At 42.2% G+C, this 16,322-nt stretch overlaps 1 protein-coding gene across 2 annotated transcripts in view; it reads left to right on the top strand.

Annotated features, from left to right (window-relative positions):
* Positions 1–15,042, top strand: part of NUP85 (nucleoporin 85) — a 110,852-nt gene extending 95,810 nt beyond the window's left edge. Inside the window, exons 18-19 of one of the 2 annotated variants that reach the window (XM_073606167.1) lie at positions 7,953–8,054; positions 14,739–15,042. In XM_073606167.1, the coding sequence (XP_073462268.1) occupies positions 7,953–8,054; positions 14,739–14,837 (201 nt within the window). In that variant the 3' untranslated portion in view covers positions 14,838–15,042. The remainder of the gene's footprint in view (positions 1–7,952; positions 8,055–14,738) is intronic. The other variant, XM_073606168.1, reaches the window with a different exon arrangement.
* The last annotated feature ends 1,280 nt before the right edge of the window (positions 15,043–16,322 follow it).

Below are 16,322 nucleotides of genomic sequence, written 5' to 3'. Positions count from 1 at the left end.
CAAAGACCACTTGCTACGCATTCTTTAGTCCAGGGTTTCATGCAAGGAGTGATGCGGATTAATCCACCAGTTAAATCACCCTTAAGCCCTTGGACTTGAATTTAGTTTTGTCAGTGTTACAAAAACCGCCATTTGAACCATTACAGCATGTTCCCTTAGTCCTTCTGACTAGGAAGCTGATATTTTTGGTTGCTATATCCTCAGCAAGGAGGGTTTCAGAATTGGCTGCTCTTTCCTGTAAAGAGCCATATTTGATTATTCATGAGGACAGAGTGGTGTTACGCCCTCGTCCAGGCTTTTTGCCAAAAGTGGTTTCAGGCTTTCATCTGAATGAAGATATTGTCCTGCCATCGCTTTTTCCAAAACCATGTTCCAAGGCAGAAAAGTCACTACATTGTCTTGATGTGGTGAGAGCAGTGAAGATCTATTTAAAGAAAACTGCTCATATTCGTAAGACTGATGTCTTATTTATTATGCCTGAGGGTCCTAAAAAAGGACAGGCAGCGTCGAAATCGACTGTGGCTAAGTGAATTCGGCAAGTTATAATTGAAACTTATGATTTAAAGGGAAAGATTCCCCCTTTTTCAAGTTAAGGCGCACTCTACCAGAGCGGTTGGTGCTTCTTGGGCAGTGCGTCACCAGGCCTCCATATCTCAGATCTGCAAGGCCGCGACTTGGTCTTCAGTACATACATTTACAAAATTTTATCAAGTAGATGTAAGATGGAATGAGGATATCGCCTTCGGGTGCAGTGTGCTGCAGGCAGCAGTATAATTCCTCAAGGTCTGGGGGTGCCCTACGGGTTGTGTCTCCCTCCCCTCAATTAGCATTGCTATGGGACGTCCCACTAAGTAATTACTTAAAGCTCTGTGTCCTATGATGTACGATAAAGAAAATAGGATTTTTAAAACGGCTTACCTGTAAAATCCTTTTCTTGGGAGTACATCATAGGACACAGAGCTCCCGCCCCTCTGTTTTATGGGGTGAGAGTATATTGCTTGGCTACAAAAACTGAGGACTCCTGGAAGGAGGAGGGGTCAACACCTGAAGGTAGGCCCATAACCCACTAAGTAATTACTTGAGGCTCTGTGTCCTATGATGTACTCCAAGAAAAGGATTTTACTGGTAAGCTGTTTTAAAAATCCTATTTCTCCTGCCCCTGACAATCGCAGCTATACAACATGTGTATGTTAGTTTGTACCTGTAGCACAGCCCAGAAACAATAGTGCACAGTTTGCTTTTTTTTTCTCTTATCTCTGCAAGGACAGAGAAAGATACACTGATGTACAGTGCCTTGAAAAAGTATTCACACCCCTTGAAATTTTGCACATTTTGTTATGTTACGACCAAAAACATAAATGTATTTTATTGGGATTTTATGTGATAGACCAACACAAAGAGGCACATAATTGTGAAGTGGAAATGATAAATGGTTTTCAATTTTTTTTTTTTTACGAGTAAATATCTCAAAAGTGTGGTGTGCATTTGTATTTAGCCCCCTTTACTCTGATACCCCTAACTAAAATCTAGTGGAACAAATCGCCTTCAGAAGTCACTTAATTAGTGAATAGAGTCCACCTGTGTGTAATTTAATCTCAGTATGAATACAGTTGTTCTGTGAAGCTCTCAGAGGTTTGTTGGAGAACCTTAGTGAACAAACCACATCATGAAGGCCAAGGGACACACCAGACAGGTCAGGGATAAAGTTGTGCAGAATTTCATAGCTTGGGATATTTTTTTAGAACTTAACCCTGCTTTAAACCTCTCAGGGAGCGCTGTTCAGTCCATCATCCAAAAATGGCACAACTGCAAAGCTACTAAGACAAGGCTGTCCACCGAAACTGACAGGCCAGGCAAGGAGAGAGTTAATCAGAGAAGCAGCCTAGAGGCTCATGGTAACTCTAGAGGAGCTGCAGAGATCCCCAGCTCAGGTGGGAGAATCTGTCCACAGGACAATTGGTAGTCGTGCACTCCACAAATCTGGCCTTCATGGAAGAGTGGCAAGAAGAGAGCCATAAGAAGGCCCGTTTGCAGTTTGCGAGAAGCCATGTGGGGAACACCGCAAACATCTGGAAGAAGGTGCTCTGGTCAGATGAGAGCAAAATTGAACTTTTTGGTCTAAAAGCAAAACAAACACTGCACATCACCCTGAACACACTGTCCCCACCAGGAAACGTGGTGGCAGCATCATGTTGTGGTGATGCTTTTCTTAAGCAGGCACAGGGAAGCTGGTAAGAGTTGATGGGAAGATGGATGGAGCCAAATACAGGGCAAACTTAGAAGTAAACCTGTTAGAGTCTGCAAAAGACTTGAGACTGGGGCAGAGGTTCACCTTCCAGCAGGACAACGACCCTAAACATACAGCTAGAGCTACAATGGAATGGTTTCGATAAAAGCATATTCATGTTAGAATGGTCCAGACCTAAATCCAATTGAGAATCTGTGGCAAGACTTGAAAATTGCTGTTCACGGATGCTCTCCATCCAATCTGATAGAGCTTGAGCTATTTTGCAAAGAAGAATGAGCAAAAATTTCACTCCTCTAGATGTGGAAAGCTGGTAGAGACATCCCCAAAAAGACCTGCAGCTGTAATTGCAGCGAAAGCTGGTTCTACAAAGTAGGGCGGCTAAATACAAATGCACACCACACTTTTCACATATTTTTTCAGGTTCAAACTGTTTTTATTTGAACAAAAAACTAAAATGTACAGATAATGCATTATTACAGGAAATGTCAAGTATAGATGACAATTTTACCAGAAAGGTATTATGATCAGACATCCCTTGTACAGTAAGTTGTGTGGTGAGACACATTTTAACACATATAACAGTAAAGCAGTCGGAGTACGTATGGTACATCTTGTATTCATTTTCCTCAATACAGAAGATTAATAGGGTAGCAACAACAATGTTAAGGTGCAAAACTCTAGCTAATCAAAGGTGATCCTATCAGCCAAGGGTTTCTGAAGCTTGCAGCCACCTATCCCAGATTTTTGCGTACTTGGCTGGACAACCCCTATGTGTATAGATAAGCTTCTTATACATTAAACTATTGTTCACTTCTGTTAGCCAATCGCTAAACTCGGGGAGTGGTCCTCATCCACTGCCTTGCTATGACTTTTCTTGCAGAGAAGAGTGTTTCATTCAGAAATATTTTAGTAAATTTATTCATCTCTGGTTCTGTATAAATTCCCAGAGGCACAGCCAGAGTAAGGGGGGAACCCATTGTGTCATGGAGAAACTGTACAATCTGTGTCCAGAAGCTGTGTATAAAAGTATAGTTTCCATAGCTTTGAAATGCCGAAGCACTAAGTACACCGGGAAGTGCCAGAGCACGTACAGAATTTTGGGCAATAATACCATTTTGACAAGGTTTATGTGCCCCTTAACCCCCAATGGTAACCAGGCCCACACCTGGGTCTTGTGCTTAAGCATCGCAAATAGAGGTTATGCATTTAGTTTAGTATAGTCGGCAGGTGTTTGAGTGATATGTATGCCTAAATACTTAATACAGTCCACTCTCTGTAGGGGAAGGTGGGCCTGTGCTTGTGCTGTTGGGATGCTGTCTAAGTGAAGTATTCGAGATTTATCCCAATTAATTTTTAGTCCTGAAAAGGAGCCAAAATGTTCTATTATGGCCAATGCTGTAAAGAGCGCATCTGTAGATCTGTCAATGTACAGTAGCGTATGTGCTAACCTTCTCTGTTATGGGACCCACATGTTGCCCTACTATACCTGAGTGGGAGCGTAGTGCCACAGATGAGGGTTCCGCCACAAGGGCATAGAACAGGGGGGACAAAGGCACCCCTGTTGTGTGCCTCTGGTAAGGGGAAACTGTTCAGAAGTCTATCTGTTGGCTATCACTTTAGCTGCAGGGTTCTGATACAGCAATTGCACCCATTTAATGAATTTGGGTCCCAAACCAAATCTCTCTAGGCAGGTCCAGAGGTAGATCCAAGGCAACTATCATTCTGGAACCTATGTTATCACGTTGGGTCTGGAGATTAATAAATAGCCTCCTCAAATTAAAGGAGGTATTTCTACTTGGCATAAAGCCCGATTGGTCCTCATGTATTAGAGATAAGATCACTGTGTTAAGGCGAGTGGCAAGGACCTTAGCTAAGATCTTAACGTCCACTTGTAGCAGAGATATGGGGTGGTAAGATTCCGGGAGATGTGGGTCTTTACCCGGCTTGGGAATCGATACAATTGAGGCTTCTCTCATAGAAGCAGGTAAGGATGAAGTCGAAAATATGGTAGTAAAATTGTGTAGTTTAGGGACCAAGAATTCTGAATATGCATAGTTCCACAGGGAGATCATCTGAACCCAGTGATTTAGAGCGGGGAAATTTTGCTATAGCTTCAGCTATTTCCTATGTTGACAGTGTCTTTTCCAGCTCTGCCGTATGTTGTACCGCGAGCTGTGGGAGCTGCACCTTATCAAGGAAAGAGTCAATGGCAGCGTTACCTTCCGAGACTGTAGAGGTATATAATGAGGCAAAAAATCCCTGAACATCTCAGTGACTTTCTTGGGCTCAGATACAAGTTTACCCTCGCAGGATTTACGTGAAATTACCACTGCTGGTCGCTCTTCGCAGTGTACTAATAAGCCAGGAGTTTACCGACCTTTTCTCCATGTTCAAATAGTTTTTGCTTGTGGAAAAACAATTTACGTTTGGACTTTTCATATCGTAGTTGTGTGACTACCCTAGGGTGTAACTTAATTGTGTTAGCCCTTTCTACTGACGGGTCATCTACAAATGCTCGTTCGGCCTTCGCTAAATCTGCTGTCACTTTCTCCATATCTGTCTCAGAGGTCCTATTTCAATCTGTTTATACGTGTAGCCAATGTAGATCTAGCGTGTAGTTTGAAGGCATACCAAATGGTATGTAGGGGAGCCGACCCCTCGTTGTCCTTAAAGTAACGCTCTAAATCAGTCAGGATGTCTTTGTCCTCAAGCAGCAGTGTAAGCCAAAAGGGGTTTGATCTCCACATAATTGGAGGGCAACTATAAGGTAACACTTTCTTGGCCCTACAAGGACTATGATCGAGAGTGACCTCGGGGATATAACTGCGTCCTGCAATCTAGGCAACAGTGAGCTGGAGGTTAAGATTAAATCTATTCTAGACATTGAGTGATGCGACGTGAAAAGCATGAAAAGGCCTGAGCATCAGGGTGCACAGACCTCCATGTGTTTATTAGGTTGAAACTAGCAACTAATTTTGCAAACATGGTAGGCTGAGGGTGGGGTTGGTGCAGGTGAATCAACATGTAGTCTGTCGGGGTTAAAGGTCATGTTAGTCACCCAACCAAATGGCCGGGGTTGCAGGGTACAGTGCCATAAATCCAAAGCTCTCAGACAGAAGTGAAGAATTAAAGGGTGGAGGTACATATAGTGCCAATATCAAGATCGGTTCCCCATAGATAACTGCATGCAGGAAAACATATCTACCCAGTGGATCAACCTCAGAGCCCCGGAGCTCAAAATGAGTGGATTTAGCTATTAGAAAGGTAACACCTCTAGAGTGAGAGGTATAGGTGGAGTGATATGCCCATCCTATCCAAGGGCGTTTGAGCGCCATCTGTAGACGTCCTTCTATATGGGTTTCAACAAGGACTATTATGTCAGCTCGTTGTTTTTAACCAATTCCGGACAGCCCCACGACGATATGAGGACAAATATCGTTGTGGCAGCAGCTAGCTGCCATAACCCTGGTATCCCCGTGTTCGGCTGGCGGTCCAGTACAAGATAAAAGTGGTCTCTGTGGCGGATTCGCCACAAGATCACTTTTATCGTTGGCAGGAGAGGTCCGCCCTCCCTTCCGCAATCGGATCCTTCCCGTGGCTGTGCATGGAGACGAGTGAGGGGAAGATGGCCCCCGCCCGTCTCCATGACACTGCAGGGCGGAAGCGACGTCAAAACGTCTCTTCCGCCCATAGCTCTTAAAGGGCTTTTTTTTAAATGACAATTTTTTTTTATTGCATTTTAGTATAAATATGAGATCTGAGGTCTTTTTGACCCCAGATCTCATATTTAAGAGGTCCTGTCATGCTTTTTTTCTATTACAAAGGAAGGTTTACCTTCCTTGTAATAGGAATAAAAGTGACACCATGTTTTTTTTTGTTTTTTTTTAAACAACGTAAAAATAAAAGGTAAAATAAATGAGAGAAAAATAAAAATTTTTTGAAACGCGCCCGTCCCACCGAGCTCGCGTGCAGAAGCGAACGCATATGTGAGTTCAAACCACACACGTAAGGTATCGCCGTGATCAGTACAGCGAGAGCAATAATTCCAGCCCTAGACCTTCTCTGTAACGCAAGGCATGCAACCTGTAGAATTTTTTAAATGTCGCCTATGGAGATTTTTAAGGGTAAAAGTCTGTCGCCATTCCACGAGCGGGCGCAATTTTGAAGCGTGACATGTTGGGTATCCATTTACTCGACGTAACATTATCTTTCACAATATAAAAAAAAAATTGGGCTAACTTTACTGTTGTCTTATTTTTTAATTAAAAAAAAGTGTATTTTTTCCAAAAAAAAGTGCGCTTGTAAGACCGCTGTGCAAATACGGTGTGACAGAAAGTATTGCAACGACCGCCATTTTATTCTCTAGGGTGTTAGGGGAAAAATGTATAATGTTTGGGGTTTCTAAGTAATTTTCTAGCAAAAAAAAACTTTTTAACTTGTAAACAACACATCTAAAAAAGAGGTCGGGTCCGTAAGTGGGTAAGAGGAGAATATAGCTGACCTCTTAATTTTATTGTTTATGCCCCGGACATTCCAGGTGAGGAGTTTCAAAGAGGCCATAGATCAAACAGGGAAAATTGTGAAGCTCCAGGGTTCTTGGCATCCTTATCACATCTTGTATCTATGCATAAAGAGTGTAGAGGAAGAATACTTGTCTCTGACCTGTATGTCGTGTACCATTGTAACTCTAACCAATGGAAAATGCGACCTCCCCCTCCCCGCCCTGCACTATCCCCAACTTGAGCGGGTATTATACCCAAACTGCTAACATAGGTAAAACATTGTCCAACCTGTGGAGGAAATATAAATAAGCCATTTTGCGCATGGTATACAGGCAAGTACCCATAGGCACTTTCCAGCTGTGAAAAAGGATGTAAAGTGAGGTATGAATATTATTATGACCCAACACAGGTTACTTAAAGAGTCAGGTGGAGCAAAACTTTGCTGTTTAACAAAACACTACATAGGACAAAGCCCACGTAGTCAGGTGGGCATCTTGGTGAATTGTTGATCCGCTTCCGCTGGAGTAAATTGCACTTTGGACCAGTACCATAAAAAAGAGGTGAAGAAAAATGGCCTGTCCCTGAGAAAAACTGAACCTTTCTAGATGTGCCTGAAAACAGGCTGAGTAGCTTGGATGTGTTCAGTTGTAAGGTAACAGTGACCTCCAGTGGTGAGTATGTGCAATTCCCAAAGATAATATATCTGAACATGTAACGTGGATAAAAGACAGATATGCACTGTCCAGTAGAGGGTTAACCAGGTGAGGATTTAGGGAAAACACAAAGATATGTGATGAGGTCACTTAGCTGCAGGTTTCCCTGCCTTCAAGCCAGATGGCTGCATCTGGATCATCAAAAAAGTGCACTCTGTCGTCGCCCTCTGCGGTTTTTGGAAAGGGTCCAAACAGTGCATTTTTGCTTCCATAGACTTCAATGGAACCGCATCCATTTTTGATGCATTTCCGTTGCGTTTTTCACCGCAAAACATGCCGGAAAAGTGCATCAATCCCAACATGCATAGGTGTGTACCTATCCTTACCGGAAATATGAAAAAACAGAAAAGCAAATTGGTGCAAACAGAATGAGCACTCAATGTATACACAATCTGGAACGATTTTGTATTTTCCTTGTATTGTGATTGTGCATTTTCTTTGTATTATTTCTTTGAGAGTTTTTAATTATAATCTAATTTCCATCTTTAGGTGATATTCTCCTCGGAGCAGACATATCAATTAATGCAGTGCCTTGAGGACAAGATAGCTGTGATGCCAGGATCAGTTAATTTACATGAGCACCAACTTCAGGTAAAAACACTGAACAGAAGACCATAAGTGTCCCTGAAAATTGTAAATGTAAGGTTTAGTTGTTGCCTTTAGAATGTCACCCAAAAATATGCAGATTTTATGGATCAGTGCCTGACAATTAAATCTAGCTATTGTTCTAAGCTTGCTCTGTACTCCCTCAAAACAAAGTTGCATAATATTTTTTTCAATATTCATATATCAAGTACTAACCTAAAGCCCATTACCCACTTAAGGACCCAGCCTCTCTCTGAGATTTGGTGTTTACGAGTTAAAAACTTTTTTTTTTTTTTTGCTAGAAAATTACTTGGAACCCCCCAAACCTTATATATATTCTAACACCCTAGAGAATAAAATGGAGGTCGTTGCAATACTTTCTGTCACACCGTATTTGCACAGTGGTCTTACAAGCGCACTTTTAAAAAAAAAATACACTTTTTTTAATTAAAAAAAAAAAAAAATGGTAAAGTAGCCCAATTTTTATTTTTTTTTATACTGTGAAAGATAATGTTTCGCTGAGTAAATTGATACCCAACATGTCACGCTTCAAAATTGCGCCCGCCGTGGAATGGCGACAAACTTTTACCCTTAAAAATCTCCATAGGCAACATTTAAAAAGAATTCTGCAGGTTACATGTTTTGAGTTACAGAGGAGTTCTAGGGCTAGAATTATTGTTCTCGCTCTACCGATCGCGGCGATACCTCACATGTGTGGTTTGAACACCGTTTTCATATGCGTGCGCTGCTCACGCGAGCGTTCACTTCTGCATGTGAGCTCGGCGGGACAGGGCGCGTTTAAAGGTTTTTTGTTTTTTTGTTTTTTTACACTGTGCTTTAAAAGAAAAAAAAAAGAAAATTGTCACTTTTATTCCTATTACAAGGAATGTAAACATGCCTTGAAATAGAAAAAAACCATGACAGGACCTCTTAAATATGAGATCTTGGGTCAAAAAGACCTCAGATCTCATATTTACACTAAAATGCAAAAAAAAAAAAAAAAAGCTATGGGCAGAAGTGACGTTTTGACGTCGCTTCTGCTTTGCAATGGTATGGAGATGGTGGGGCCATCTTCCCCTCACTCGTCTCCATACCAAGCCAGGGAGAGAACCTGATTGCCTCCGCCGCTACCGACGACTCCGGTAAGCGGCGGAGGGCACCGGAGAGCAGCAGCGGGAGGGGGGCCATCTCCCGCCGCTGATAAAAGTGATCTCACAGCGAATCCGCCACAGAGACACTTTTGTCTGAAACCGGAACACTCACTGAAGAAGAGTATACCGGAGTTATGGTAGCTAGCTGCTGCCATAGCAACGATATCCCTCTTCAAAGCGCCGACATATATCGGCGTGAGCCGGTCCGGAAGTGGTTAAAAACTGTTTCTTTTCCAGCACACTAAACACTTTCAAAACACAAATGTGAGAATATAAACGGGCAGGTTAGAGTGAGGTGGACTAAAAGCAAAGTAAGGCCTATTTTAATGTGACCCTGTCAGTGGTAAAAAAAAATAAAAAAGAATCCAAGAAGCCCAAGTCCGTGAAAGAAGCAGATATACACAGATCAGCCATAACTTTATGACCACTGATGACTACTGGTTCATGAACAACAATGGTTATCTGAATTATTGAAAGTTGGAGGGATATATTAGTCAGCAGGTGTTGTCACTGAAGTTTATGTGTTGAAAGCGATAAAAATGGCCATCGCAGTTTGTTGTGTATGGGGCAGCATAGCTGCAGACCAGTCAGCGTACCCATGCTGACCCGTGTCCACAGCCGAAAGCGCCTACAATGGGCACGTCAGAACTAGACCATGGAGCAATGGAAGAAGGTCACCTGGTCTAAAGAGTCACATTTTCTTTTGCATTGTGTGGATGGTGGGATGTATGTGCGAAGCTTATCTGGGGAAAAGGTGGCTCCAGGATGCAGTATGGGAAGAAGGAAAGCTGGCAGAGGCAGTGTGATGCCTTAAGCCTGGTACACACCAGTCGTCCTTTTTTTTTTCAACCCTGCAGGACTGAATGGAAAAAAAAACTGCTGTACTAACTATCCGGCGTTAGTACAGAGATCTCCCCTGCTGTGCTATTGTGTTCTCACAGGGGGACGGCCTCCCTGCCAGAACGCTCCAGTCAGCGCTATCAGCCATTGGCTGAGACTGCTGATCGGGAGCAGGTCGGCAGACCTTTTTCGGTCATGTCCCTTCAACAGAGGCTGGGCCGAATGTCAGACAATTTCTATTGAACCGGCCGATGTCGCCTGACATTCGGCCTGTGTATACTAGGCTTTAGGCAATGTTCTGCTGGGGAACCTTGGGTCCTGCCATTAATATGGATGTCACTTGACACCTTGCAACTTACAGTACTTAAAGGATCTGCTACTGATGGCTTGGCACAAGATATCACAGCATACCTTCAGAGGTCTAGTGGCATCCGTGCCTCGACAGGTCAGAGCGGTTTTGTTGGCAAAAGGAGGACCCACTCAATATTAGGTAGGTAGTCATAACATTATGGCTGATTGATGTATACTTTCCTGTCTAGTGGCTGGTCTGCGGAAATCCCACTCTTGTAGAACTCTGTGCTCCAAGACGAATCCACACTTCTGAGTGTGTGAAATAGTGTGTTCCCAGTGGCTTCTGTGGCTCCTCCTGACTACCCTTACGTCACTACTAGGGATCGGCAGGAGGAAACACTTTTCCACCCAACAGAAGAGTCTAATAGTATTGGCATTGCACAGAGCTCTGCCGGAGAACAGGGTTTTTGCAAAACAGCTGCCAGATAGATGAACATTAAACTACTTCTGTCATAGATGTGTCCTTTATGGATCTGCCCCTCCTTCTGACAGGGCTGCTTTATTCGGGAGTTATCTGTATGTCTCCCTTCCATCACAAATTAAAAAAAAGACATGTTGGTTTTTTTACCTTAGGATAGCGGGTGGAGCCATACAAATCATTATTTTATGCACCTAGGCAAACTGTTTTATCCAGGACTGCTAGATTAAAGCCAAATAGAGCCATTTACACCAAGCTGCATACAATTGGCTTGTTGGCCATCGTTGGTACGGTTCTTGATGTCTATGGAGTAGGCCTTAATATTATATTCAACCTAAAATTAAACATTTATAATATTGCAGCTTACCAATTCTTAGATGTGGTAGTTTAATTAGTTTTTCCTGTTTGTTTCTTTCCTTTATTTTGACCTAGTGATCCAGCCAGTAATTCTGTTTTTGAAACTCTTCTGCAAATGTAGCAGTTACAGGAATTAGACAAACTATTTAGCACTGACATGAGTGCTTATTATGATCAGCTTTTAATTATGTAAAACCTTTATCCCAAAAGAAAACAAACTGTTGTTGTAACTGCTTTTAGGTTTGCCGTGTGAGCTGGAGTTTGGCTTCAATTTATTAGTGCTAGTACATCTAACAGTGTGTCGCCCCCCCCCGACTGACCATGCTGCTGTACAAAAAAGTGACAACCACCCCAGCCTATAACAAGCCTTTGCAGTAAGGCAGGGCAAGGCACATCACAAACAAAACATTTTTCACAGCACACTTATCATCCAGCCTGCAAAAAAGAAAAAAAAATGACCCTGTCAATTAATATTAAAAACAGAGGGTTTTGTTTGCACACATTTGCAAATATATGAGTAAACTGCAGTGCCGACGACAATTCTGATGTCCAGAGGTGCCCATTTGCTCCTTCATCCACAGTGAAGGCACTAATAAAGTGAAGTGTGTTACTGGCCAGATCTCCAGATGAAAACAGAGAGAAAAAAAAGCCTAAAAAAGAAAATAATGCAGGCACCAATTCTAAGATTTGGTAAGCTGGTTTATTACATTATATTACATTTTCAGTTTATCGGTTTTTACCGCTTTGAAGACCAACAAGAGAATATAACCATACGGGTTATTGTTATTGCCCGTATAATGCTTTTTGGTTTCTTTTAAATTGCCCCATAATAAACATTTTAGTTACCTCAATGGTCCATAAAAAATGAAATATGTGCATAGCTCAACCCACTATCCCTTACAATGAGGCTTGACTTCTTATTTTTGATATTTGTGAAAGAAGTGGATCATGCAGATACCTTCTGTATTAAGAAGGCTTTATTGTCCAATATACAGTTGTATGCAAAAGTTTAGGAACCCCTGACAATTTCCATGATTGTCATTTATAAATATTTGGGTGTTTGGATCAGCAATTTCATTTTGATCTATCAAATAACTGAAGGACACAGTAATACTTAAGTAGTGAAATGAGGTTTATTGGATTAACAGAAAATGCACTATATGTATCAAAACGAAATTAGACAGGTGCATAAATTTGGGCACCCTTGTCATTTTGTTGATTTGAATACTTGTAACTACTTAGCACTGATTAATTGGAACACACAATTGGTTTGGTGAGCTCATTAAGCCTTGAACTTCATAGACAAGTGCATCCAATCATCAGAAAAGGTATTTAAGGTGGCCAATTGCAAGTTGTTGTTCTCTTTGACTCTCCTCTTAAGAGTGGCAACATGAGGGCCTCAAAACAACTCTCAAATGACCTGAAAACAAAGATTGTTCTACATTATGGTTTAGGGGAAGGCTACAAAAAGTTATCGCAGAGATATAAGCTGTCAGTTTCCACTGTGATGAAAAGGAAGACCACAGTCACAGTTCTTGTTAAGGCCAGAAGTGGCAGGCCACATAAAATATTGGAGAGGCAAAGGCGAAGGATGGTGAGAACGGTCAAAAACAGCCCACGGACCACCTCCACAGACCTACAACATCAACTTGCTGCAGATGGTGTTATTGTGCATCCTTCAACAATTCAGCGCACCTTATTCCAAAATGCACAGGGAGAAGCTGTATGGGAGAGTGATGCGAAAGAAGCCTTTTCTGCACACACGCCACAAACGGAGTCGCTTGAGGAATGCAAACGCACATTTGGACAAGCCAGCTTCATTTTGGAATAAGGTGCTGTGCACTGATGAAACAAAGATTGAGAGTTATTTGGTCATAACAAGGGGCGTTATGCATGGCGGCAAAAGAACACAGCATTCCAAGAAAAACACTTGCTACCCACAGTAAAATTTGGTGGAGGTTCCACCATGTTGTGGGGCTGTGTGGCCAGTGCCGGTATTGGGAATCTGGTTAAAGTTGAGGGTAGCATGGATTCCACTCAATATCAGCAGATTCTTGAGAATGATGTTAAGGAATCAGTCACAAAGTTGAAGTTACGCCGGTGCTGGATATTTCAACAAGACAAAGACCCAAAACACTGCTCAAAATCTACTTGGGCATTTATGCAGAGGAACAAGTACAATGTTCTGGAATGGCCATCCCAGTCCCCAGACCTGAATATCATTGAACATCTGTGGGGCGATTTGAACCGGGCTCTCCATACTCGACAACCATCAAAACTAACTGAACTGGAGAGGTTTTGTAGGAATGGTCCAAAATACATTCATTCAGGATCCAGACACTCATTACAGGCTATAGGAAGCGTCTAGAGGCTGTTATTTCTGCTAAAGAAGGCTCTACTAAATATTGATGTGATTTTTCTGATGGGGTGCCCAAATTTATGCACCTGTCTAATTTCGTTTTGATGCATATTGCGCATTTTCTGTTAATCCAAAAAACCTCATTTTACTACTGAAATATTACTGTGTCCTTCAGTTATTTGATAGATCAAAATGAAATTGCTGATCCAAACACCCAAATATTTATAAATGACAATCATGGAAATTGTCAGGGGTTCCTAAACTTTTGCATACGACTGTATATTGGACAATAAAGCCTTCTTAATACAGAAGGTATCTGTTTCGTTTCTTCCCCGCGCATGCGCCGTTGGAATTTTCGGCAGATTACAAGTGAAATATCTCATTTCCACTAGCTATAGGTAAGCCTTATTCTAGGCTTACCTATAGGTAGAAGTCCAAAAAGTGGGTTTACAACCGCTTTAACTGAACTTGAGCAGTTCTGCAAAGAAGAGTGGGCAAATATTGCAAAGTTAGAAGAGACATAGCCCAACAGACTAAAGGCTGTAATTGAAGCAAAAGGTGGTTCAGCAAAATACTGACATAAGGGGGTGATCCTTTTTCCAACTCTAAATCTGTTTTTAATTTGTTTTCTGACCTGTTGGTGTTATATCTTTCACTTGGATGTTATAAGTTGCACTGAGTAAATACAGCTGGATAAAACCAAAACTGTCTTCATTTTAGGCTGCAAAGCAACTAAATGTGATTATTTTAAAGGGGGTGGTCTGTTTCTTTACCCACTGTATGGATGGGTGTTTTTAAAATACCTCATAGGGAATAATGCTGTTCTATGAATACAGGGGTTGGAATGAATCCTAGAGGGTGCTGTGCACTAGGGTGATATACTCCTGATCCTTGCACTTATGTATATTACATGACCGCTGTGTTACTTTTAATGCTGACCCTGCACTCTGTACTTTACATACTCTACACCTCTACACTCTGTACATTACCCACTCCTGTTCTCTGAACTCTTTGTGAGTATAACAATCTGGCCTGGGTAAGACGATTGGGCAAAGCCTACAAATCAGAGGATAGGGGTGCAGTATGGCGGCTTTGCTTCCGACACGGCACATGACACTTTTCCCAGTGAGCAATGTTTGGGGCCTGAGCAGCTGTATTTTTTGTATTTTTTGTATTCCAGGTTTGGTTTTGAACTCTTTATATTTCCTTTGCAGGATGGCAATACTGAAACCACTAAAGTTGACATGCTGCGTCTGGCTCTTGCTCGAAATCTAGCACGTGCCATTGTAAAAGAAGGAACACTTCAGGCCTAGATGGAAAGTAGATAATCCTGTTGCGTTTCATGTATAGACTGTTTTCAAATAAATCACTTTTTGCAATTTTGTGATCTCCTGTACATATGGCTCTTTAGACAAATATTCCATAAAATACTTTCACAGTTATAACAGGAAGGCACTATACTGTTGTACTGTATGTTATATACTATTTTTTAAAACCATTAAAAAAAAATCTTCTGTATTGGCTGGATTCTTGTATGGTCACCAAAGTGTTTTTTGGGATGACATTCTACACAATGCCTGTAAGTAGTAGAACTGTGTACTGTTGTGTGTGTGCTCAAAGTGCTTGAATTGGGCTGTTTTTAACAGTAAGGAAGATGATGACATAAACCAGGGTTGCACTGATACCACTTTTTTAAGACCGAGTACCAGTACCGATACTTTTTTTTTTAATGTCATGTGACGGTAGCATTAATATGCGGCACTGATGAGGTGGCACTGACAGGTGAAACTGATGGGCAGGCACTGAAAGGTAGCACTGATTGGCAATTGGCTTGCATAATGACACAACTTATATTTAAATGTTTCAATTCTGCTAGCAAGACAGACCTGTTTCATCAGAATCGGCGACTCGTCACATTCGGTGTTCTGACGGAAGTGATGTTTCGTCAGAACACCACAACGACCATCTTGGTACACCCTGCACTAGGTTAGTGAACTATATGGGCTGAGTGTAACAAGATGTCCGCTGCCGCCTTCTGACTGCAGGCTTACGGCGGCCGAGTGCTGGGTGTACCAAGATGGACGTCCCTTCCCTTACTGAATGTGACAGGTCGCTGATTCTGACAGAACAGCCGGCATTGGGAAAATATCGGCCGCTCCCTGGCCAGCTTACCTGTCGCTGCTGCCAGCGAGACTCCCTCTCTGCCCAGTGACTTCCGGGAGTGATGCCTTCGTTCCAAGGTATCGGATTAAGCATTGAACCATTTGCACGAGTACAAGTATTCATGCAAATGCTCGGTATCGGCCCCGATACTAGTATCAGTATCAGTGGAACCCTAACGTAAACTAAACAAAGCTTTTCCCTGTTACAGAGCTTTCTGATTGGCAAATGATCTTGTGAAAAAACCGCAGCACTTTTTGGCCTTACCAATTTTGCTAGCACATGTAGGGTGATTTTGCAAATCACCCTACATGTAACATCAGTTGAAAGTGCATTTTCTTTCTCATCCATTGAGGGACACAGGGAGTCTGTCTTTTTCTGGTTATAGTGCAAATTGCACTGGAGTCCTGTGCTTCTTCTGGTACGTTTCAGGTCTGAATTCAGCCAAAAATTTGGGCTGAAATCGGACCTGAAACAGTGAATGGAGACGCACCGGACCCCTGCTGTGAGCGGCATCCGGCAGCAGTGTGAACCCAGCCTAACGGGGGCACAGACCGCAATAAAAACCTGACAGGTGTTCTAATCCCTCTGCACTCTATCCAAAACTAAAAAAGTTTTGCCTTTAGTTATACTTTAAG

The sequence above is a fragment of the Aquarana catesbeiana genome, linkage group LG12 (genome assembly GCF_042186555.1).
Source record: "Aquarana catesbeiana isolate 2022-GZ linkage group LG12, ASM4218655v1, whole genome shotgun sequence".
Classification (NCBI taxonomy): domain Eukaryota; kingdom Metazoa; phylum Chordata; class Amphibia; order Anura; family Ranidae; genus Aquarana; species Aquarana catesbeiana.
The sequence above is the reverse complement of the archived record's forward strand: the minus strand, read 5'-3'. Positions and strand labels throughout refer to the sequence as shown.